The sequence below is a fragment of the Leopardus geoffroyi genome, chromosome B4 (genome assembly GCF_018350155.1).
Source record: "Leopardus geoffroyi isolate Oge1 chromosome B4, O.geoffroyi_Oge1_pat1.0, whole genome shotgun sequence".
NCBI classification, from domain to species: Eukaryota; Metazoa; Chordata; class Mammalia; order Carnivora; family Felidae; genus Leopardus; species Leopardus geoffroyi.
Genome location: NC_059341.1, coordinates 18,235,398 through 18,262,500, shown reverse-complemented (window position 1 = coordinate 18,262,500; position 27,103 = coordinate 18,235,398). Strand labels below are relative to the sequence as shown.

The 27,103-nt window shown below is 36.7% G+C and overlaps 1 protein-coding gene across 1 annotated transcript in view; it reads right to left on the bottom strand.

Moving 5' to 3' along the window:
• Positions 1 to 27,103, bottom strand: part of MALRD1 (MAM and LDL receptor class A domain containing 1) — a 772,911-nt gene that overhangs the window by 162,255 nt on the left and 583,553 nt on the right. Inside the window, 1 exon segment of the mRNA XM_045462674.1 lies at positions 6,726 to 6,927. Within this exon segment, the coding sequence (XP_045318630.1) occupies positions 6,726 to 6,927 (202 nt within the window).

Below are 27,103 nucleotides of genomic sequence, written 5' to 3'. Positions count from 1 at the left end.
AAGTGTAGAAGGCTTGAGATGGAGAGTGGGAAGCTCTCTCTCCATCACACTCCATATACAACTGAAGGACATCTATAAAGAGTTTTAAGCAATCTGTGAGGGAATATTGTTCAATTTCACGCACGCTTTGGAAATAGCTGCTGTACATGTCTCGGGAAGGTCAAAGAAGAGAGAGATGATGGCTGGTGGTAGAGAAGACCACTCAGGAGTCAAATATAATTCTACATGGTCTTTCAGAGACCTCTCAGTTGTAGTATCTTGACCACTTCTATGAGCCAACCAGAGAAAGCGGTTGTGATACCACAACTTCCATTAATAGGGCACTGGCACTAAAGACAGAGATAAACATAGCTATTTAATTGAATCAGTATTAACTTTTGAGAAATATTAATAAGTAGCTTTACCTAAAGTTTGTAGTGTTGAATTACCATTACTTAAAAAACACATAATTTTTAAGACTAATTTTTGCCTTTCTGATAAAATGATTAAAAGTGATTCCTAGGGGCTCCTGGCTGGCTCGGTCCGCGGAGCATGTGACTCTTGATGTTGGGGTTGTGAATTTGAGACACCCATTGGGTGTAGAGATTACTTAAAAATAAAATCTAAAAAAAAAGTGATTACTTTAAAATATATTGGATTATCTTGTCCCATGTGCGATTCTACAGAAGGCATGACTAACATTATGTTAATTATATTACAATCAAAAAGACCAGAAGGGGCAAAAAAGCAAGGTCAGTATATTTTAGAACTTGGACTGATTTCCTAATTGATTAATCATGTGCTCCATCTGGCATAAAAAATCTAGCCCACCATTTCTTTAGACCTGTTTTTACCAAAACCTGGTTATTTCTCTAACTTCATGTTTTCCATTTTAAGTTTATATTAGCGAAAATAACTCATACATATAAACCCATTTATTCTTTGTTAAACCAAGAAAGTTGTGTGTTTTATTTTTTTGTTTTCTATTTTTCCTATTTCCAACTGTTTCCACAAAGAGTGACCAGTTCTTTCTGGGTAAAATGTTCTCACATGGCAGTAAGATGTTATCAGAAAAACTGTTATCAGAATTGTTGAAGTCACCTGATTTTTAATTTAAAAAAACTTCTTAAAACAGATTTTTTAGTGAAGCAGTGTCACTTTCTTATTCAATTTCTTAGGCAACAAACAAACACACTTGTTTTCATAAAGTCTGGATATTTTCCAGATAACAACATATGTGTTCCAGGGAATCAGGAAAACCATAATAAAAGTAGACTCTAATAGCCCAAGAGAACAAAACAGAGCCAAATTGACCTTGGCAATGAAAAGCTCCCAAAATCTCTCAGACACACTTGGCCTGGTAAAACAGTTGGCCTGCTGAGTATTTCTGAGTGAAAAGAAAGGATTTAGCAAAGGTTATGATAATTTCCAAAAATGAGTAGGAATTTAGGAATTGATTATTGTTTCCATATGATAGAGAAATTACTAAATCACCACACCATGATTATATATATATATAAAACACACATATATATAACACACATATATAAAGTATATATAAAACTTATACATTAAATATTATGTATACATTTATATGTCATACATAGATGCATATGTTTATATGATCATAAATAAATATGTTTATATGACAACATCAGTGTTCACATGAAAGCATTAATCTTTAAGACAGAGAGTTAGAACAGTAACTTGTGGTTTATCTTCAGGTTCAGTATAAGGCACTTATCAAATACAGGCTAATGGAGTATGGTTCATATTGGGACTGATTTTTCTATGGTTTTCATTTGGATTTCTTCCCCCTAATTTAAAACATTCCTTCCAGCCTGACGATCAGCAGGAAATCAAGCAAGAACCATTGCATAGTATAATATTCAAGTTTCCCCAAATGTAGTGAAGGGGGAATCCGGGTCTTGCTCCCATAAGCCTGCTTGGTATTAGCTTTTAGTGCCATTTTCTGGTTCTTGTGTTGTGTGTGTGTGTGTGTGTGTGTGTGTGTGTGTGTGTGTGTGTGTTCCTTTAAATGTAATGTCCTTCCCAGAGTAAAAAGGAATTATCCCATCCTTTGATAAACTATGAGGACTTCATGGCCCAGAATAATAGATATAAAGGCTAACAATATCCAAAAGCCAGTAAGTGAACTGGGGTTGACTGATTTTCATTTTCTTTCAGCTTTCTGTACATTAATCACTATTAATTTTAAAATTAGACCCATGATCACTAAATGAATCAAAATTATAAGAATGAACCATACATTAAAATGTTTTAAGTAATTTCTCTGCAATTGCTCTACCACTTCTGATATAAAATGAATGTCTACTCTGTATCATATACTGATTTAAATTTATTTTATATTTTTCTCCAGCAACCTAAAAGTTAAAGATCACTCATTGTCACTAGAATTAAAACACATACACACACCACCACCACCACCACCACCACCACCAACAACAGCAACAATGACAGGATAATGGCAGTGGGGATTTTTCAACATAGAGGACCCCAAAAATGACAGAAAATAAGCTATGCATATCACAAAATACCATGTAAGATATATTAGAGGAGAGCTGCAAAGTTCAAGTTAAGAGAATCTGCAAAAGGAGCTGGCTTCCTGTGGGGAGTATTAAGGATAAATTCATGACAAAAGGTGGCTTTGATCTGCCCTTGAAAGTGGAAAAGCATTTATACAAGAGGAGGTAAAGGGCAGGGCATTCCCAGCCAGAGAAGTGGTAGGACTAAAATCATGGAAGTGAGAGAATATGGGGCACAGCTGAATAGAAGCAGGAGGTCCTACTTTAAGGGATTATTTTATGGACAGAGACAGATAAGACAAGAGTTGTACTAAAGGATAAGAAATACATTGAGTATGCAATTGAGAGCCGCTATGGATTTTTCTTCTTCTTTATAACTTGTATGAATTTGTATATTTTGATTAGTTTCCCTTTTATTTCTTCTCTCTACATTGAAGTATAGACAGATAATTTATTATTCCTGGTCAGCTTTATAATTTGGTCCATACACTGCAGACTATCCAAGCTTGATTATGATTAAAAGAAGAAGAGGAATGGCCATCATGCAGACATGAATGATGTGGAGATTAGATATGAAAGAGTATAACTTTTAGGGGACTCTAAGTATGGGCTTGGTCAATGCTATGCTTCCAACCAGCTCTTTTAATTATGATGGAGTGACACAGGGACCATTAGAGATTGTTCATAGTGTGCATGGCAGGGGAGTAGATAGACCAACTTCCTAAACAAGTCTTCAAAGACAGTGGAATTAGCCAGTTTTACCCTCTGATTTAGTTCATCTTACTTGCTTCCCTCTCATTTTTCTGTGTTAGATTTTCAGTATTACATTTAATTTTGGAACTATCCAAAATCCTTCCAATAAACTTAGCTTCTACTTAAGTTAGCCCCAGTCAGATTGTGTGGCTTGTAATAAAAAAAAAATATTTTTGATGTGCTGAATAAGAAAGATGTAAGGTCTACTTTTCTGGAACTTACTTTATAATAGGTGCTAGAAGATGAATTTGGTAGCAGTATAAGTGACAGTAAATTAGGTAAATCAGTTATGCAGCCATTATGGAGATTCCTGTGAATAATAAGGATGCCTTGAACTAGAGTTTGGGCAGTAAAATGGAAGCAGGGGGTGGGGCACGGGAAGAAGGCAAAATCTATAGAATTTGCTGCTTGAGGTGTGTTTAGAGTAAGGGAATGCAGGGGTAAACACAAACACACACACACACACACACACACACACACACACACACCAAAACAAAAAAACTTATATTCTTATCTTCCCTTCCAACCCCAATCCAGGACAGCACACAGCACATTCTCAACAAACACTGACTCAATAAAGGGCAGGCCTGCTCAAGTTCACAACACACTGTGCAGTGATGAGTCTTCTCTGACTACAATGACACCTCTGCTTTCACCTGCCGGCCCTAACCCCTGAAACCTCCTTGACTGCACCCCTCCTCCTTCTCCCTGGACTCTCTCTCTCTCTTGGTCATTCTCTATGCATTCCTTCTGCTTTCCTGATCCTCTTGTACAAATCCAGTCCTGATCATAAAATGGCAGGTTTGGAGGGGACTTAAGAGATCATCTACTTCATTTTCCGGATGATAAAACATGGTCTCAAGAGCTAAAATGATTTTCTCAAAATTATACATTTAGGCATGATTTAGACTCATGTCTCCAATATTTTAGTCCATTTGTCACCTCTCCACCACTCAATACATGTTTGCTCCAAATGTCAGATATAACACTTTAGGTAACTACTCTCTCCATACCTTCAAGTAGATCCAATGAGGTTGCAACTGTTTATTTGGTGGTGTTGCATGCTCCCTGGCATGTCACTGTGGGGTTCCACATACCCCCATTTGAGAAACATTGGTTTAATGCAGCATTTTCTAAAAACATCTGCTTGAACCAACCATGAAGCACTGTTGTAAAAACTATGCCTAGAGATTCTGGATTTTGGATGGGGACGGGGTGGGGGGGTTGGTGGAGGCACTTCTTTTACAGAAACGTACAGAAAGAAGACAACTTGTGGTTTAATGCCAAACGTCTTACTGTTTCTTTTTTTAACTACCCTTGAAAGTATAATCTGTTCTGTAATATAGTAGGCAACGACCCAATTATACTGACGCAAATGTTAGAGATCCTGCTCATACGATCAGTTATAACCATTACTGTGATTATTTAGAATACTGACGTTTCAGCCCATGTTTCCTACACCTTGTGATGGGTTCTGGAGATGAAACAGACATGTTTCTCCTGCTCTTGAGGAGCTCAAAATTAGTTGGAAGTGATAACGCATGTATGTGTATGTACATAAATGCATGTTTGCATGTGTGTGACAAGAGCTAAGAATAAGTAGGGGAAGGAAAGAAACGGAAGGAAGGACAGAGAAGGCTTCAATGGAATGGTGACTGGGAGAAGCTAAGAATAGAAATGACCAAGAACATTTACTGTTGGAAAGACAGAAGTTTGTTTTTGTTTTTTCCCTCAGACACATGGTGACAACAAAGAGTGTGGTTGTGGATACAGGCACATTTGCAGGTGGAAAAGAGGTTTAAGGGAGTTTGTTACAAACGGCAGTTATTTTCTATTCAAAGGATACGGGAACATTGGCAGAGTGAACAAAGTTCAAGGGAGCAGCTGGGAGATTTGAGAACTGTTGTAGAAAAGCAGTGCCAGGAATGGGAAAAAGATGTGTGCGGGACCCTGGACTGCCCAGCTAAGGTGATAAACCAACATTTTTAATGGCCTCAACAGCATGACTAGCAGCAGCCTGGAAAAAACAAAGGGTTATAGTAACCCAGTTTTGAAGACTGGTAAGGTCATTATGACTGAGAATGGCATAGATACTTGTATTTATTCTACAGAGTTGGTCTGATAAATAAATGTGTTAATACATGCAAAGTAGTCAGCACAATGCCTGGCACATAATTAGAACCCAAATTTATCTCTAAAAAAATGGACATAAGATAATTCAAAGTGCTGACTGACAGTGGAATTGAGATGTTGGATCATTAGATCTGGGATTATTAGCGGGAAAAGCATGAAGAAGCTGTTTTATTGGGGGGGCGGGAAGCAGGAAGTATTGAGAATCTGGGATTATATTTTTTCTTATTATGCTGGAAAACAGGTTTAGGAAGAGTAATCAGGAAGTAGAGGATATAATGATCAGATGAGATTTTCAGCCCTAAAATTTCAGATGGGATGATAGGACCCAGGATGTAAGTGTGGGAGCTGGTTATGGAGGAGGAAGACTTATGAAGGTGACTAGAATTGAGAAGGTTAATATTTCACATAGGCTGAATAACCTGGAAGGTGAAATTGCCCAGGATTTAGGTTCCAGAGAAGAACCATTAGAAGGATAAGAACCCATATCTGTGGCCTTAAAAAGAAGAAACGTTTTTACGTTTTTAAATTTTTAAAAATTTTTATTTTTTAAACTAATCTCTACACTCAATTGGGGCCCAAACTTACAACCCCAAGATCAAGAGTTGGATGCTCTACTGACTGAGCCAGCCAGGGATCCTCAAAAGAAGAAACTATTAAATAGTTCTATAAAAATAAAATTTTGAAAGAGGCATAGCATAGCCATAAAGGCAATAACCCTATTATTTAACTTTGAAAATCTGAAGACTTTATAAAGAACATATGGCTACTTCAGTGGGAGCGTCGTAAACAGCAGAAATTCAGATTTCAGTTCAGGGAATGATTTCTTACAAAAAGAGTTACTGACAAGATTCTAGGATTCTTTATGCAATAAAGAATTCTAGAATTCTAGATTGTACAGTAGAAACACTGAAGAGAAGGGAAATAGCCTAGAGAATGAGGGAAAGTGAATGTGGATGGAAAAGATGGTTTGGAAGACGATGGGTGACCAGAAGAATCTTTACCTTGTATACTATTGCGAACCTTCAGAAATAAAGAAAGCAGACAATAATACTCTTTTAATAGAATTAACTTTCCTCTATGTCTCTTAAAGAACTGTAATTGAAGAAATGTGGTTGCCTAGAGGACATGAAAACTTTATGGTTAAGCCCACTGTCAGAAAAACTTTACCTCCTACAACATATTTTGTTCTTCCTTCAACGGACGAATGGTACTGTACCTGGACACAAATGTTATTCATCAGGAATTCCCAGTTCCTCTATTTTTAGATAGTAAAAACAACACTTGCACATCCCATCTACTGACGAAATTACTCACCGCCAAAGACACATTCTGGGGTGAAAGAGATGTCATCAAGGGCTACAAAAACGTCTTCACTTCCAGCCAAATCAGCTTCAAATGCCACTTTAAATGCACTGTTACTAGAGAGCGGTACATATCCATACATCCAACCAGTTCTTTTATTTCCAATCACTGACCACACCAGGATGTTCAGCCCAGATTCCTCAATGGTATATACCTAATAATGGGATGGAAAAAAAAAAGAAAGAAAAGAAAAGGCAACTCTTTATGGTTTGCATGTTGTAAATATATGGCATCCTGGTTTAATGAAAGAATGGAGTCTGGCAACGTGACAACACAACACCTTGACTATGATATTTCTATCTGTACATAAGGGGATTACAAAGTGAGTTGTGTTTTCTTTAAATTGTTAGATCTTTGTTTGGTTTGGTGTTGTCATGTCAATTTCCGGGTATCATATTAGGTATGGCCAAAACCTAAACTATCTTAAGAATCTATAAGAGCTGGAGAAAATATTAAAGTAGAATTTCTCATTGCTAAAGGACTTCGTCCATGTTTCACTGAGGTTGTTTTAAAAGAAGAGAACGCTTACAGTAAGTGAACATGATCGTATACATATTTATATATATGTACCTATGTATGTACATATACATATGTATTTCAGAAGCCAAAACAATGTGCAGAACATATTATTTTCACAAACAGGAAATCTTCCTGAATTAACTAACATCAGTATCTAAGACCTTTTCTTTTTAAGTGCAAGGACTAACATATTTAACAAATAAAAAGTGAAATAGCAATAAAGTTAGCTTTAAAACCAACCACCATGCCAAGTCCCAATAATCTTTTTAAACTGTAAAAACAATTCAAAACAAAACAAAAAATGCCACTTCCTAGTGCTCTTCAAAAAACTCTGTATTTTAAAAAACAACCAAAACAAGTAAGGTTGTAAACATATTTTTCTGTATTACCTTTTTGTACCTAACTTTCAGTTATCATTTCCCTAGAAATGATAGTTATATATATTATAGTTTGTAATATAATTTAATAATCACTTACACAACTCTTTCTTTTACAGGGGAAAAAATATGACCCAGAGGAGAGAAAACCCATGGACAGTAATTTTCTTCTATCGCAATGGTGTTTTTGTCCAATGACATTCCTCCCTACTAAAAAAGTCTTACTTTCTCTCTTAAGATCAAAATTTATCTAAAGATAATTTATCCTATAAAAGTTTATCCAAATTTTATACTACCAGGAAAAAATGATACCACTCATTCTGTTGCATGTAATGTTAATACTGGCATTCCACAAATATTCCCAAGAGCCACTAAATAATCTAGAGTCAGAAATTAGCACGCTGATAATGTTCACTATTACAAAAACTCTAAGTCTAAAATCCATAGATATTTATCCAAAGGATACAAAAATGCTGATTCGAAGGGGCACACGCACCCTGATATTTATAGCAGCACTACTGGACAATAGCCAAAGTATGGAAAGAGCCCAAATGTTCATCGACTGATGAATGGATAAAGAAAATGTGCTATATATATATATATATATATATATATATATATATATATATATACACACACACACACACACACATACACACAATGTAATATTAGTCAGTAATCTGAAAGAATGAAATCTTGCCATTTGCAATGACATGGATGAGCCAAAGTATATTATGCTAAGCAAAATAAGTCAGAAAAAGACAAATATCATATGATTTCACTCATATGTGGAATTTAAGAAACAAAACATATGAACATAGAGGAAGGGAAGCAAAAATAAAATAAAAACAGAGAGGGAGACAGACCTTAAGGGACTCTAAAATACAGAGAACAAATTGAGGGCTGCTGGTGAGGTGTTGGGTGGGGGGATGGGCTAAAAGGGAGATGGGCATTAAGGAGGGCATTTGCTGGGATGAGCAATGGTGTTACATGTAAGTGATGAATCACTAAATTCTATTCCTGAAATCATTATAACACTATATGTTAACCAACTCAGATTTAAGTTTAAAAAAAAATCCACCTCTTAATGGAAGCTAAAACAATAAAAAATACATCAAGATGATCATAGACAAAGAAAAACAGAAAAAATTGCCCAAGGTTAGGAAACATGAAAAGTGAGATCTAACATCAACAATGTGGAAAAGCAGACATTTTCTAGCAAAAATCACTTTTTATATTGATTCCTCAATAAGCGAAATAAGCTGAGTCAATATGAAAGGAATTTGGGTCATTTGAGTGTTTCCCATCTCACACATAAGCAAACACTCATCCCAAAGAGCATTCAGTTCAAGGATCTGGTGGGTACCTATTTCTAAAATTAAATTAAAATTTTTAAAAAGAATTAAAAAGGTAAGAAGCTTCCAATTCAATATAATAACAGGACAACTTTACAAAATCAACCTAAATTGAACTGTCTCAGTCTCTCTCTCTCTTTTTTTTCTTCATAAATCCTAGGTTACATCACAAAGATTTAAAAGGGGATGGTTTTATTTTATTTATTTTATAACTCTTTTTTTCTGGAAAAACCAATTTAGAAAATCAAATTACATGAAAATAAAACCCAATACTTCCTGTTTTTCAAAACCCTAGTATAAATGTATTTTATTAATGTATCTATTTTTATTGTTTTTCACCTCATTTTTCTCTCTGCTTTCAGTCTTCTTAATCTTCAGTTGATCTTACATGCTCATGCCAAATTCCATTTCCTCCATCCTTCTTTTACTCTGCTTCTCCCAAATCCACCACCACATCCCTGCCTGTTCTCCCTCCCCCTGTGCCCCATCAAGCCTATCAACTCTCCAATAAACTTCAACCCATGTCATCTCATTATTTCACCCTAGTACAGTCCACATTAATTCTGAGCAATTTCACCAATTCATTATTTAATGCCAGCGAAACTTTTTGACAATCTCATGGGCTGTTTCAATCGTAACACGTATTATTAAATTGAATAATTGCATGTTATGTCCAGTGTTTCTGTAGCCACAATGGCCAATGGTAAAAGTAAGAGGATCGTGTAAAGATTCCAGATAGTGATTTTTTTTAATATGGCCAATGAGAAACCCACAAAAGGATAACATTATGTATTTCTTTCAATGAAAATAATGTTCACTGTCCAGAAAAATTTTTGTGATAACCATCAGCAAAATAATTATGTTTAAAAAACGTTTTAGGGGCACCTGCATGGCTCAGTCAGTTAAGTGTCCAACTCTCGATTTCGGTTCAGGTCATGGTTTCATGGTTCCTGAGATCGAGCCCCATATCGGGCTCTGATCAGCTCAGCGACTGCTTGGGATCTCTCTCACCCTCTCTCTCTGTGCTCCTGAACCACTAGTGTGCATGCACATGCACACACTCTTTCTAAATAAATAAACTTAAAATTTTTTTTAAACACTTACTTCTTTGAAAAAGTAGAATGGCTAATATCCTTGAAAAATAGTTTAATTTGTTCCTAATTTTATATTTTATTACACATGTTTTACTGAAAAACAATTTAGGTTGCAATAATAACTTACTATTTGAAATAGCTTCTCAAATCTGCAACTGGACAAATAATTTGGCTACTTCTATTTTGATATTCTAAATTTTGGTTGGATGCTTACCCATTGATATCGTAGTAGTCAACATTATACGTTATAAAACATTTTATCATGATTTTTATCAGAAAACAAAATGGATTCAAAGAAATATAGAAGCATATTATGTTCAGACATTATAATCAAGATTATATTATATTCAAAGATGATGTCATAACTGAAACTATTTATGATACACGGCAGGGAAAACTTGAAGAGAACTTGCTAAATCAAAATGCGGAATAGAATTATGTGTCATATACATACAAATATTATAATAATATCCAATTAAATTTATGTTAAGTTTTTTGAGGAGGAAACTCCTCAACATTTATTTAGGACAAGCATACCTTTGGAGGAAAATATCAACAGATATAAAGACGTAATAGAAAATATGAGTGTTAATAATTAAATTACAGGACAGTACGGAAATGAGAGAGAAGCTATTTCGATAATGTCCGAGTATGTAGGTTTTCCAGGTAAAAAAAATTGGAAGAGTCTGAATAGTAGATTTTTCTGAAGTTCCTCTCCTGAAGCCAGTCACAATCTCTAAGGGCCTACAACACAGAAGGTAGGCTGATGCTGACTTAAACTCTCTTAATGGACACTTCTGGATATTACAAACAATTTATCTATTTCACTATATATTTATCTTATTGAAATTAGTGCATGAAATGCATCAGTAAGATGAAACCTTGCCTATACATGGTCCCAGTAATTCCCAGCTATTCTGCTAGATGTCTGTTCATTAATCACCACTGATAGCACAAAGCAGTGAACTGAGCTACACTTAATCCATATCAGTGCAGTTTCTCTTGATTCATTTGCAAACACTTTAATTTATATAATAGAAGAAAGAAAAAATCAAAAGCAATGAAAGAAGAAATTTGCCTCAAAAAGAAGTTAGAGGCTATAAACTCATTTAATTAAAGATAGAAATAATCCATATTAATGAGAATTTAGTACATTCACATACATTATGTTATGTGAACCCTACTACACATGTGGGCCTATTGACTGCCCTCTACAAATCTGGATTCGAGTTGTAGAGAGATATTAAGCAATTCATTAGTCGTACACAGCACAGACTTACAGTCCTCCATATAGCATGTAAGGAGATTAGAAATCATCATTCCAGTCTTCGCAACAAGGAAAAGGCTGAGCTGAAAACCAACAATTGTTCTTAGATCCATCCGATAATTATTGTCACAGAGTAATCATGACCACTGCCCCCAATTTGGGGAGAAAAATAGGCAGACACAAAGAATCACAACTTACCAGGGCAGAAGCCCAGGCAAAGAAACTCCTGTGGGAACCAGTAGTAGGGTAGGAGAACCTGGATTGAAATTGATGCATTGCTGGACTTGTCACTATGGATAAGTTTCAAAGTCAAACATTCTTGAAGGGATCCCACACTTTTGTGAATTTGACTTCTAGGAGCCCCACCAGTCTCTCACGTTGAAAATCAGAGAAAATTTTGGCAAATAAAGAGGAAAAGTAGCCATTTTGAAATATACACAAAGCATTCTGTTCTTCCTGGCAAGACTTGCCCTTAAGACAAACTACTTAAAGAAAACAACCTCACTGGAGAAAAGAAAATACCTAATTCCAACTCCTGGTACCTTTCCAGGTGGGGAAAGAGAAATTCCAGCCACGTCTACCCTTCCTGTCTTACATCAGGAGTGGAAACACAAACAAACAAACAAACAAACAAACAAACAAACCAAAAACTGGAAAAGCAATTGTGAAGGATACAACCCACAGATACTAAAGGACTCACTGAGACCTAATCATAGGCTCCAAACTTACCAACACATGAGGAGGGCTTCTGTGTAAGAACAGGGAAATACAATGAAATAATAGCACACTGAAGGCCTTGTTTAGAAATAAATCTCTCTGGGAACCCCAAGATAACAGGGAAGACAAAAAGAAAGACAACAGAGGAAATTATAACTGACATCTACAGTTACAACAGAGAGTAAACATATCCTAACCTCTAGCCAGATACACATAAAACCTCACATAAAAGGCCTAATTCCTTCTACCCAGTACATCATGGCAGTCTGTCAAAAAAGACAAAAAACACAGTTTGAAGAGACAGAGCAAGCATCAGAAACTGGTTTAGATATACTAAAGACATGGGAATTATCAAGCAGGGAAGTAATACAAGTATCATTAATAAGATAAGGGCTCTAATGGAAAAAGTAGACAGTAGGCAAAAATAGATGGATAGTATAAACAGAGATGGAAACTCTAAGAAACAATCAAAAGGAAATAGTGGAAATAAATAAAAACACTAAAAGAAATTAAGCATGCTTTTGATGGGTTCATCAATAGACTGCACACGGGAAAGAATCAGTAAGCTTGAAGATAGGTCAAGAGAAACCACCAAATCTGAAATGCAAAGAAAAAAAAAAAGACTGAAAAAAATGGAACAGAATATCTAAGAACTGTGGAATGGTTACAAAAGGTATAATATGCATAATGTAAATATCAAAAGGAGAAGAAAGAGAAAGAAAAGAAGAAATATTTCAAGTGATAATGAATGATGCTTTCCCAAAATTAATAACAAATCCCAAACCATAGATCCTGGAAGATCTCTGAACACCAAATATTTGTCTACACCTGGTCATATGATATTAAAACTGCAGATATCAAAGACAAAAGTGAAAATCTTGAAAGAAGCCAGGTTGTGGGGGAATACCTTACTTATAGAGAAGCAAGGATAAGAATTACATCAAATTCTCTTTAGAGCCATGCAGACAAAAAGACAGTGGAATAAAATATTTAAAACACTGAAAGAGAGAGAGAGAGAGAGAGAGAGAGAGAGAGAGAGAGAGAGAGAGAAAGACTCCAAATTAGATTCTCTATCCAATAAAATTATTTGTCAAAATAAAGAAGAACTAAAATTTTTCTCAAACATGAGTTAAAGCAATTTTTCATTAGTACACTTGCCTTGCAAGTGAAGTTAAAATAAATTCTTTAGAGAGGAGGAAAATGATATCAGTCAGAAAATCAGATCTACATAAAGAAGGATGTTAGAGAGGAATATATGAAGTTAATAAAATAGTTTTTTTTATTATTAATTGATCTAATAAGTAAGAGTTTGTTCAAAATAATAATAGCAATATTGTATTCAGTGATTTTAGTTTTGGCATAAGTGAAATAAATGAATGGCAGCATATCCAGGAGATGGAAAGGAGGACTTGAGAATATTGTTTATAATGTACTTACACTACCTATAAAGTGGCATAGTGCTATTTGAAAGTGGACCTAGATGTACAAGGGTAAATGCATACTGCAAACTCATGGGCCAAAAATTAAAAAAAAGTTAAAAAGTATAACAGATATGCTATGAAAAGAGAAAAAAAAAGGAATCGTATAAAATGCTCAATTAAGACAAAAGCAAAACAGAGTGGAGCATGAGAAAGAAAGAAAAAAAAAAGAAAAGAAAAGAAAAGAAAAGAAAAGAAAAGAGGCAAAGGAAAGAAAAGAAAGAACAACAACTCCCAGTATAAAAGAGAAACAAATACGCTAGATATTAAGCCAAGTGTGAATAATCACTTTAAATGTTAGTTTTCTAAATATACCAATTAAAAGGGATTGCTATAGTGAATTAAAAAAAAAGACCCAACTATATGTTTTCTATAAGAAACCCAGGTATCAAGGCACAGATAGATGAAAAGTAAAGGGATAAAGATACACCATGCTAATATTAATGAAAACAAAGCTGGAAAACCTATCTTAACTTTGGACAGAGCAAATTCAGAGAAAGGAAAATTATCAGGGAGAAACAGGGTATAACATAACGAAGACAGTGGACAAATCTCTAAGAAGACATAACAGTCCTAAATGTGTATGCAGCTAATAGCACATCAAATACCTGAGGCAAAAACTGGAAGAACTACAAGGAGAAAAAGATTAATCCACTCATACAGTTGGAGACTTCAACATCCCTCTATCAGCAATCAGATCAAGAGGCAACAAATCAGTAAGGTTATAGCTGAACTGAGCAGTATCAGTCAACTTTACGTTTGTAGAATACTTCAGCAACAGCAGAACTCATATTCCTCTAAAATTCACGGGGAACACTCAGAAAGACTGATGACATTCTGAGCAATCAAATACACTGTAGTAAATTTAAAAGAATAGAGATCATACAATATATGATCTCAGATCACAATGGAGTTTAACTAGAAAACAGTAACAGGAAAATAGCTGGGAAACCCAAATCTACTCGGAGATTACACAACATACTTCTTAATAACACGTGGGTTAAAGAAGAAATTACAAGAAAAAAAACCTAAAATTATTTCAAACTAAATGAAAATGGAAGTAAAATTAATTAAAATTTGTGGGACACAGTGAAACAGTGCTTACGGGGTCATTTTATAGAATTAAATGCAGGTAGTAGAAAGGAAGAAAGATCTAAAATCAAGCATCTGAGCTGCTTCTTTGAAAAGAGTGATAAAACTTCTAGTCAGGCTACCTAAGCAAGAAAAAGAAGATGCAAGAATAAATATCAGAAATGAAAGGGGAGCTATCTTTACTGATCCTGTAAAAAGATAAGAAAAGATTATTAACAACTCTATGTCCACAAATTTGATAAACTAGATAAAATGTACTAATTCCTTGAAAAGGCATATCTTATCAAATTTCACACAAGGACGGATAGATAATCTGATTAGGCCTATAATATTAAAGAAATGAAATGAATTATTTAAAGAGAAAGCACCAAGCCCAGACAGATTCATTGGTGAATTCTACCACACATTTAAGAAATTATACCAATTATCTACGATCACAACCACAAAACAGAAGCAAAGGAAACATTTCCAAATTCATTCTATGTGGGCAGTTTTACCCTAACATCAAAACCAGGCAAAGACATCACTAGAAATAAAACCTATACACCGAGATCTCATATAGATTAAAAAATTTCACCAAAATATTGGCAAATGGAGTCAAGTATTGTGTAAAAAAATCATAAATAACATTAGGCGAGATTTATTCCAGGTATGCTAGGCTGACAAACATTGGAAAATCAATTAATGTAATCTATTATGTCAGCAGGTTATAGAAGAAAAATCATATAATAATATTGATAGATGCACAAGAAGCAGATGACAAAATCCTATACCTATTCATGATAACAACTCTTAGGAAACGAGAAAGAGGAAAGAAGCTTCCTCAACTTGATAAAGAACATCTTTAAAGAACCTAGAGAAAACCCCATTCTTCATGGTGAGAAACTATACACTCTCCTGCTAAGATCAGGGAACAAGCAAAAACAAGTGCCTTCACTGCTTCCATTCAACATTGTACTGGAAGTTCTAGCTAATGCAATAAGAAAAAAAAAAAGATATACTGATCATGAACAAATAAAAATGCCTTTGTGTGCAAGTGACATGATTGACTATATAGAAAATCCCACAGAATCAATAACAACAAAAAACTCCTAAAACTACTAAGTAATTTATAATAAAGCAAGGTTGAAGGATACAAGGTTAATATACAAAAGTCAATGATTTTCTTATAATCCAGCACAAATCCAGAACAATTGGATTTGAAATTAAAAACACAATACTATTTATATTAGCACAAAAGTACATGATTCATATGAAGAGCATTATAAAACTAATGAAAAGAACATGGAAGGGGCGCCTGGGTGGCGCAGTCGGTTAAGCGTCCGACTTCAGCCAGGTCACGATCTCGCGGTCCGTGAGTTCGAGCCCCGCGTCGGGCTCTGGGCTGATGGCTCAGAGCCTGGAGCCTGTTTCCGATTCTGTGTCTCCCTCTCTCTCTGCCCCTCCCCCGTTCATGCTCTGTCTCTCTCTGTCCCAAAAATAAATAAACGTTGAAAAAATAAAATTAAAAAAAAAAAAAAAGAAAAGAACATGGAAGGTCTAAATAAATGCATGATATTCCATGAGGCAGCCTCAATACTGTCAAGATGTAAGTTCTCAACTTGATATATAGATTAAAATCCCAGTCACAACCTCAGCAAGTGTGAGGCGTCTGTCAAACTCTTTTAAAGTTTATAAGGAAAGACAAAAGACATACAACAACCAATACAGTATTGGAGAAGAAGAAACAGAGAACTGATACTACCCGACTGCAAGACATTTTAAAGCTACAGTAATCAAGGCAAGGTGGACTGGTGAAAGAACAGATGAATTGATCAACAGAACCAAAAAGGCAGCCTGGGCACAGAGCCACATATAGTCAACCGATTTTTGATAAAGGAACAAAGGCAACTCAATGAGGAGGATTAGTAGTTTCAACACATGATATCAAAACAACTTATTCCAATTGCAAAAAAGGCAATCCTACGTACAGAACTTCCATATCTTACCCAAATTAATTAAAAAATGGCTTACAGACTTAAATGTCCACTGGCAAACTATAAAAATACTAAGAGATTATATAGGAGAAAATTCTATGTGGTCTTGGGTTGTGAGATGACTTAGCTATAAAGCCAGTATCATGATCTATGAGTGAAAACATTGGTAAGGCGAACCTCACTTAAAAACTTCTCCTCTGTTAAGGACACCCTTATAACAATGAAGAGACAACACAAAAACTGAAGAAAATATTTTAAAATACAAATCTAATAAAGGCCTAGATCCAAAATACTAAACTCTTATAACTCAAAAATAAGAAAACAAACAACCCAATTACAAAAGGGACAAAAATCTGAACAGACACCTCACCAAAGCAGCAATATAGATGGCAAAAAAGCAGAAGAGAAACACTCAACACCAGATATCATCAGGGAAATACAAGTTACAACAGCTAAAACACCTATGAGGACAGCCAAAATCCAAATCACCGAAAACATCAAATCCCAGCAAGGAACTTTTTCTCATTGTGGATGGGGATGCAAAATGGTATAAATACCTTAGAAGCCAATTTTACAATTTCTCACAAAATTGAACATACTCCTACCATATGATCTAGCAATTCTGCTTCCAGAGGAGTTGAAAACTCACATCCATACAAGAAATTGCTCCTGAACGATTAGAGAAGCTTTATTTATAATTTTCAAAACTTGGAAGCAACCAAGAGGTTCAATAGGTAAATGGGCCAACAAACACTGGTGCATGTGTACAATGAAATCTTATTTAGGGATAAAAGAAAAATGAGCTATCAAGCCACACAAAGACATGAGGGAACTTAACTGTATATTTCTAAGTGAAAGAAACTAATTGGAAAAGGCTATAAAACTTCTAGAGGTAATGTAGGAAAAAATCTAGGTGACCTTGGGTTTCGGTTTTGGTTTTTGTGTGTGTGTGTGGGGGGGGGGTTGTTGTTGTTGTTTTTGGTTTTGCTGGTTTTAGTTTGCGAGTAAGAGACAAGTTTATGGATAATAGTATGGAACAGAGTGGGTCGATGTCAGGGCTTGTAGTAATGAGCTTCCCAGTAATAGACAAACAGACAGGAATAGTCCAGACAGATAAGCAGACAGACAGACAGAGGGACAGGAAAACAAAGCCGAATGGGTAAGAGGCCAGGACCAGCCTCCGCACCTGTCGATGGGCTTCAGATCCAGTTCTGCCCTAGAGACCTAGAATACGGGCAGGGCTGGCATGGGCCTCAGTTCTCATAGTGTTCATTCTCTTCACTCTATCTCCTCACTCCTTGAAGCCAGGGGACGTTTTCCCTGTGGTTTCCTAGACTATGGAACAGTTGTTCCAGGAGTACAGGGACACAAAGGGTCAAATGTCTTGGAGACTCCCTGGGGAGGCGGAGGCCCGGGTGATGTGGGGTTAACAGCAACAAGGGGGAGAATACACTCAGTAGGACCCCTGTGTCTGGAAAATGTCCCCCACACCCTGTCCACCACACCAACATGGTGGGGTAAATAAAGTTTCAAGGGTAATTTTAACTTTATAAATTTCTGGAACATGTAAAACTATAGACATAGTAAGGAAGATCAGTGATTGCCAGGGATGTGGGAGAGAGAGGGAGGGAGGCAGGGAGGGAGGGAGGGGGTGGGTGAATAGGTTGAGCATAGGGAATATTCAGGGCAATGAAACTATAGTGTATAATATTGTAGCTATAGGTCATTACACATATGTGAAAATCTGTAGAATGTACAACACCAGGAGTAAGCCCTAATAATAAAGTGTTAAGGGGCACCTGGGGCCTCAGTTGAGCCTCCGACTTTGGCTCAGGTCATGATCTCACAGTTCATGGGTTTGAGCCCCACGTCGGGCTCTGTGCTGACAGCTCAGAGCCTGGAGCCTGCTTCAGATTCCGTGTCTCCCTCGTTCTCTGCCCCTCCCCCACTTGCATTTTTTTTCTCTCTCAAATGAACATTAAAATTAAAATAATAATAAATAAATAATAATACTGACTCCTCAATTACAAAAAAGTGTGCCAAAGTAATGTAAAATATTAATAATCATGGACACTTGATGTGGGAGGTATATGGGAACTGTGTGCATTCTGCTCATTTTCTCTGTAAACCTAAAACTGCTAAAAAATAAAGTATTAATTTAAAAAATACTAAAAAAATACAACTATACCCAGTATAGAAATTATGGAGCTAATATGGAATTTTCCTTATTTTCTTTAATTCACTCAATTGCCTAGTTTTGAAAGGTTTATTTATTTTTGACAGAGAGAACAAGAGCAGGGGAGGGGCAGAGAGAGAGAGAGAGAGGGGGAGAGAGAGAGAGAGAGAGAGAGAGAGAGAGAGAGAGAGAGAGACGGGGACAGAGGATCTGAAGCTGGCTCTGTTCTCACAGCAGAGAGCCTGATGTGGGGCTTGAACTCACGAAATGTGATATCATGACCTGAGCCAAAGTCAGAAACTTAACTGACTGAGCCACCAGATGCCCCCACTCATTTACCTATTTTATTGGAAAAACATAAATGTCTCATTCATTTCAACACCAATTAAGCAGTATTCAAATGGTCACTTGGTCTTCTAAACACATTCGCTCTCTCTTTTCTCCCTTGCCTCATTCCATCAAGCTTTCTACTTCCAGTATTGGACATTTAAAAAAGTCAGGTGGCACACAATCTCTTACCTTACAAAGGTCAACTACTTACCCCAATTTCCTCTAAAGAAAGCAAGCATCTTTGCCTGATCAGAGGCAGATTCCCCTGATCAAAGTAGCAGGTATGTTAAGCTAGCAGTTTTCTAGAACTGAGCTTCACAACACAGGTAATAAAAATGTCCTTCCAATGGTATCAAACTTTCTTCAAGCTCTCTCTGCCCCACCCTTTCTTCCACATCTCACTACTCTCTCCATGAGGATCCCTTGCCACTCCTCCTAAACACCAGGGACACTCCCAACTTGGCGTGTTGCACTGTTGGGTTTTTTTTACTCTCTCTCTCTGTTTGAAATGTTCTCCCATCTCGGTCCCCATATTTGCATGGCTCACTCCCTGGTCTCTTTCAAGAGTTGGGTCAAAATTTACATTCTCAGTGTGGCCCCCTCTGACTATACCCGGCTCTACCAATCCTCTTACTTGGCCACACTTTTGTTACATGGTCTTTGCAAAGACTACCCAACCTACTTATTTATCACATTTCCTGTTTAATGTCTGTCTCCTCATCATAGCATATCTTCTTGGGGCAGGGAATTTGTTTTGTTTACTTAGGTATGCCTAGAATACTGTCCTGTACATAGCAAGTGCTCAGTAAACATTTGCTAAAAATGAAAGAATAGAAAAGTTCAAGATTTAAGAACTTTAGGGTTGGAAAGCCATTTCAGAGACTTGCTAGTCAATAACTTCAGAGGGGACCAGGGAGAACACCTGACTCACTAGTCAGGGATGGAAGCAGAATCCCATGTTTCTCATTGTGCAGTTTCTACCTAGCAGATTCACTATTTTATCTGAAAAAGAAATATATCTACTTAACTGCAGTGAGAGTTACCAATGTCCTCATCACTAAGTTTACAAATAATTGCTTGTTCACAGTAAAACATCACCACAACTTTTTGGGCTTGGAGGTCACTGAGTTATAAATAACTTATGGTGTCTTAAAACATGGAATTTACCATAGGTTAAGTAGAGGAGTGAGTGGCTAAAAAATGAACAACAACAACAACAACAATGAACAACCCCATCCCCCCTCCAAAAAAAAAACTTGGAACAATCAGAATTTGAATTGAAGAACAATCTACATTTCAGCTCTGTCTTTAAAAGTTGAAGAAACATATCACTCTTTTCTCTTTGTCTTTCTCATTTGAGATAGGAGATACAGAACCCCAGCCTGTTATCTAATATCTCAAAGAAAATAAAATAACTTCATTCACATGGAGTCCTTGTTAAAATTCAAAAGGACTACCCAAAATTGGTTGGTGATTCTTTGTGCTATAGGGAGGCATTTCTGGTCATCTATTTCATATTTAAAAAGCATGAAGCCTTGCTTTAGTGTTTAAGTTACCTAGCAATAAGAAGGCTGAACCTTCTTATTATGATCAGGGGCTAGAACCCGATTCTAATCCTGGCCGTGCCAATACTAATTGGATGTCTTAGGCTGAATTATTTAATCTCTTTCAACTTTGATTTCTTCTCTATTAAGCAGAAGAAATATTAATCCTTATTTGATAAGTACAAATTAAAATAATGTATATAAAGTAAGTACCCTTCCTTTTTATGATTTATTATTCATGCGTGTGCTATTAAATACCCTATTTTGCCTATTCTAAAAAAAGATTTAATGTATCAGGATAAGTATGTTAAAGAGAATGTTAACTGGATGACCTCATTATGAAAAGCTGATACTCTTTCGTGGAATTTGAAAAAATGATTTCAGGATGCAATTTCAGGTTTTTCAGATCTTTTACAAAAGCACTTTAAATAAAGGGAACAAGAACCAGAGAGTTTTGGAAATATTCTAAGTTTCCAGTCATTAGTAACTTAGAAAGCTGGGTGTGGGACACAGGTTTCCTATATTCCAGTTGATTACTTTTCCTGAAAATCACTCAGTTTTCAATAAACAGCACAGGCTATATCAGAGAAGGATTTGCTGAGAAAAATTACAGCTACTATCCATGTAGCAATTGAAATGGCTGATTTGTATGTAGTTCTACAACATTAACTTCACTTTCTTTGCAAGGGGCAGACTATTTACGAGTAATCAGAAATAAAGAACCAACCAAATGTTTCTTAATAGCAGAATGACCTGGGTGGCATTCAATATTAGGCTGATACTCACACATGTTTTTCTCACCTAACAGTATCACTGTACAGATCAACTTCAAAATGCTTTCCAAATAACTTCTCTCAAAGTGAAGGAGAATTTACCCTGCAGAACAGCAAAGAGCAAAAAAATGGAACTGTGACCTGATTTACTTTTAGAGTATTCTGCAAAATTGTAAATATATGGAAAAAAATGGTCTCTGGTTCTGATGGCTCACTGAAAACATATATTTACCTTATATTCCTCAAAAATATTCCACCACAAAGACAGGAAAAATCCTGAAATAAATCCACAGAACCACTGGAAAATCATGGGTACAGGTACCAATATACAAAAAAAAAAAAAAAAAAAAAGTTTTTTAATGACTTTCTGCAAGTTTTAAACCAACGGGAAACTGGGGGCACCTGGATGGCTCAGTCGGTTGAGCGTCCGACTTCAGCTCAGGTCATGATCTCACAGTTGGTGGGTTCGAGCCCCACATCAGGCTCTGTGCTGACCTCCTGCTCAGAGCCTGGAGCCTGCTTCAGATTCTGTGTCTCCTTCTCTCTCTGCCCCTCCCCTGCTCACGCTTTGTCTCACTCTGTTTCTCAAAAATAAATAAATGTAGAAAAAAAATTTAAATCAAAGGGAAACTGATAAAAATACACAAAATTGAGACACTTACAAACACATAGGTGAAATAAAGATGAACAAGAAAGTGTTCCCAGCAGAATTTCAGAATAACCCGAACTGGTGGAGAACAAATTGAAGAAGCTGTGCATGTATCACCAAATTAATCAAAGAACTTTCTAAAAACCTAGATTGGGGCGCCTGGGTGGCTCAGTCGGTTAAGCGTCTGACTTCGGCTCAGGTCATGATCTCACGGTCCGTGAGTTCGAGCCCCACGTGGGGCTCTGTGCTGACAGCTCAGAGCCTGGAGCCCGTTTCAGATTCTGTGTCTCTCTCTCTCTCTGCCCCTCCCCTGTTCACGCTCTGTCTCTCTCTGTCTCAAAAATAAATAAACGTTAAAAAATAAAAATAAAAAATAAATAAAAACCTAGGTCAACCCTTTGTGTGAGAAGCTGTTGATTCTAGCATTCATAGCTAGAACACCCAGGGCGGGTAAACTCACTATGAGTTTCCACGAGGGGACAAAGGGACCCCAGAAGTGAGATGATAGTCTCTTATGACTGCTGTGAAGAACTTTACCTCCTCCAACAAATAAAGAAGGTACCAGTGCACCTTTACGCTAGAGCAAAAAACCAGAGATCTTGAGTCAGAACACGTATTCCCTGCTCGGGGAACAAAGTTTCGTACTGAGCCTGAGGTAATAAAATACATACAGTAATAGTATTCAGCCTAGATTTATCTACATATAGGAACAGAAAACTGATAGTAAATATCCTGAGAATTGAGAAAAATTCTTAAGGAGAGACATTATATTCAACAGAATACTGAACACCATGAGGATGGCTGCTAACAGAATAAATGGGAAAGAAAATAAAGAAATATCATTAATTTCCTTGCGATATTTGGGCCTCCATCATTCCTATAAAAAAGAACAGGCTGATATGAAAAAGAAGCATTTAGAGTTCCTAGAAATTAACAAAATTATTGCTAAAACAAAACCCTCAGAGAACTGACTAGCAGAATCAATGCAGATTAAATTCCAAACAGTAGATTGGAAAATGAAACAAAGCGATCCTTCTAAGACCACAATACCAGAGAACCAAGACAGGGAAACTTTGAGAATATTTATGAAGGGTTAGCAAGGATAGATACAGAATTTTCCACATGTATTTCATAGACTTTTCTAGAAGAAGATAAGCAGATAAATTACAGATGAAAATCTCCCTGAGATGAAAAATAAGGACCCATCCAATTTCTATAGGGATTTATGAACTCCAAGGATAAAAAGAATATTTACCCACTTCCTGAGAGAAAAGTAAAATATGTAAAAATCCTGGAGGAGAAATAATCAGATATTGGTCTTCTATAAGGCAGGTGGATAATGGATGTTAGAATACATTGCAGCAATGCCTTCAATTACTTAAGAAAAACTAATTTCGAACCAAGAACAATCAAATCACCTTTGTAATATAGGTGTGTGTGTGTGTATGTGTATATATACCCATACACACATACACATTTTTTTTCAATTAGGAACTAAAAAAGTGTACCACCCATGCACAGTTTCTGAAATGTATGAGCAAAACATGTTAGGACTGAATATGCCCCCACACAGAGTTCATATATTGACCCCTAAACCTCAGTACTTTAAAAGATGACTGTATTTGCAGATAGGGCCTTTGAAGAGGTGAGTACATTAAAAGGAGACCATTAAGATGGGCCTTAATCTAATCTTGCTGGTGTCCTCATAAGAAGAGGAAATTTGGACACAGGAAGACATATGGGGGACACACACAGAGGAAACACAACATGAGGCCATGTCTAGAAGGCAATCATCTGTATGCCAAGGAGAGAGGACTCAAGAAATCAAACCTGCTATACCTTGATTTTGGACCACTAGCCTCCAAAATAAATTTCTGTTGCGTAAATCACCCAGTCTGTGGTATTTTGTTAAGGCAGCCCTGGCAAAGTAATATACCTTCTCAAACAAAAATGAGTTTCTAACCTCTTGCCATATATACACAAAATGAATTATAAGTGGCTTAATTAGTTAAGTCTAGAAATCAAAATTACGTAGTGATAACTAAAACTAATGAGAATATTTTGTTACTTTATGACAGGAAAGGGCTTCCTAAGCAAAGCATTAAAATCAGAGTCTATAAGACATTGACAGCTTTCTCAAAATAAAAATGTAAAAGAAGGTTGCTTTATCTTCGACTATGTTAATTTTTTTTTTTAAGAAGTCATATTCAGCTTGGGACTCAGACTTCTAGGCAAAGCTGACTTTTGGTTCTTTGTCAAGGTGACTTTGCACCGAGTCCGTTTGTAGGCAGGTGTAAGAAATACCTTCTTCGGCAAATTCCCACATCTCTGTCTTAAAACTGTGACTTGATTTTAATATTTAGCAGCACAGCTCTTTGACTTGAGGTCACTCTTCTTTTGATGCTTTTATTATATTCTAAAGGGAAAGTCTAATTTGAAGGTCAGCTTAGATTAGCTCCATCTCTCAAGCGTCAACCATTGCATTCTCTGTGGTACTTTTCCAGCCTCATCATTTATAATTTAATAGCAACTTAGGCAAGTGTTTTTACCATCCCAAAGATAATTTTTCTATATTCTACAATGGAAGATACACAGCACAAGACAGCACAGAGCTATCAAAGTATCATTGCTGGGGTACCTGGGTGGCTCAGTCGGTTGGGCGTCCGACTTTGGCTCAGGTCATGATCTCACAGCTTGTGAGTTCGAGCCCTGCATCCGGCTCTGTGCTGACAGCTCAGAGCCTGAAGCCTTCTTCAGATTCTAGATTCTGTGTCTCCCTATTTCTGCCCCTCCCCTGCTCACACTCTGTCTCTCAAAAATGAATAAACATTAAAATTTTTTTTAAAGTATCATTGCTGTAAACATCTGCATGCCTACCTTTGCTAGGTTGTTCACATAAGCCTGTGATTCTTACTATGTGAGAGGTAACACGTGTGTGTTTGACCCACTCTCCTATATGTACCCAGTCACAGGGGCCTAAGTGGTAAACTACCTAACAAAATGCCTGCCGCACGGATATAATCTTACCTTTCTCTTCTAATCAATGAGACCTATCAAATTAAAATACAGGATACTGATATTATATAGGAAGACACTTGAGTCTATTCTCAGGGAGGACATTGTTAAAAAAATACAACGGTTCAGGGCGCATGGGTGGCTCACTCAGTTGGTTAAGCGGCTAACTTCTGCTCAGGTCATGATCTCGCGGTAGGTGGGTTTGAGCCCTGCATCAGTCTCTGTGCTGACAGCTCAGAGCCTGGGGCCTGCTTCAGATTCTGTGTTTCCCTCACTCTGCCCCTCCCCTGCTCACACTGTCTCTATCTCTCAAAAATAAATAAAAATTAAAAAATAAAAGTTAATCACTAGAAACAACAGAAAAGAAGGATTAAATGATAGGTAAGACAAATACCTTAGGCATCCCCCATGGCATCTCACACACACTACACATTTAAGGAGGCACGTCTGACCATTTAAATAACGATTATGTCATTTTTTTGGTAAAACTTGCAATTCAATATGAACTTATTCTGAAAACTACAATATGCAGAATTATAAAATATGCAAAGTACCTTTTAGAGAATAACTATTGGTATAAAATAAAATATGACTTTGGGTTTTTTTAATGTTCATTTTTAATGTTTGAGAGAGATAGACAGTGCAAGCAGGGGAGGGGCAGAGAAAGAGGGAGACACAGAATCTGAAGGAGGCTCCAGGCTCTGAGCTGTCAGCACAGAGCCCGATGTAGGGTTCCAACCCATGAACCGTGAGATCATGACCTGAGCCGAAGTTGGACACTTAACCAACTGAGCCACCCAGGTGCCCTGAAAATATGAGTTTTAATAATAAAAATATAGAGCATAAAATGTACCATAAAAGTAACCATCCAGTTCTAAGAGGCAGTGTAGCAGAGTAATTAAAAGTGCAGATTGGAACCAGTGAATCTGGGGACACCCTGGCCTGCCATCTCCTAGCTCTATGACCTTTCACAAGTTCTTGGAGCTTTCTTGATCTCATTTTCCTCCTGTGTTAAAATGTACATAATGTCAGTATCTGCCTCACTGGAGGTTGTGAAGATTAGATTGATCTATCTATCTAATCTATCTATCTATCTATCTAATCTATCTATCTATCCAGGACTTCAGTGTATGGCACATAGTAACCATCTGATATTTTTCCTAGTCTTTTTTTTTTTTTTTCCCTCTGCTTTTACTATCTTGCTAAATGTCACATTAAAACAAAATAAGACATGGGGCGCCAGGGTGGCTCAGTCGGTTGAGCGTCCGACTTCGGCTCAGGTCATGATCTCATTGTCCCTGAGTTCCAGCCCCGCGTCAGGCTCTGTGCTGATGCCTCAGAGCCTGGAGCCTGTTTCAGATTCTGTGTCTCCCTCTCTCTCTGACCCTCCCCCGTTCATGCTCTGTGTCTCTCTGTCTCAAAAATAAATAAACGTTAAAAATGTTTTTTTTAAATAAAACAAAACAAGACAAAATTCACAAGCATGGTCCCACAAGAACAATAGTTTCCTGAGTGGAACTTTTATACGGTAATTTCCATAGGTTTTAGCAGAAATCATTTGGGTCTAAAACTCAACTCTAAGGTAAAGATCATCTTATCACAGTAGGCTAACTTCTCTGAAATATGAACAATCGGCTTCTTTTTTTTATTTAAAAAATTTTTTTCAACGTTTATTTATTTTTGGGACAGAGAGAGACAGAGCATGAACGGGGGAGGGGCAGAGAGAGAGGGAGACACAGAATCGGAAACAGGCTCCAGGCTCTGAGCCATCAGCCCAGAGCCTGACGTGAGGCTCGAACTCACGGACCGCGAGATCGTGACCTGGCTGAAGTCGGATGCTTAACCGACTGCGCCACCCAGGCGCCCCAAACAATCAGCTTCTTGAAGTCAATTCAGATGTATTGATTCATCTGTTATTGCTGAGGGAAGTTTTAGGAAGTAGTTCATTTTTTCCCCTGAGCAATTAGA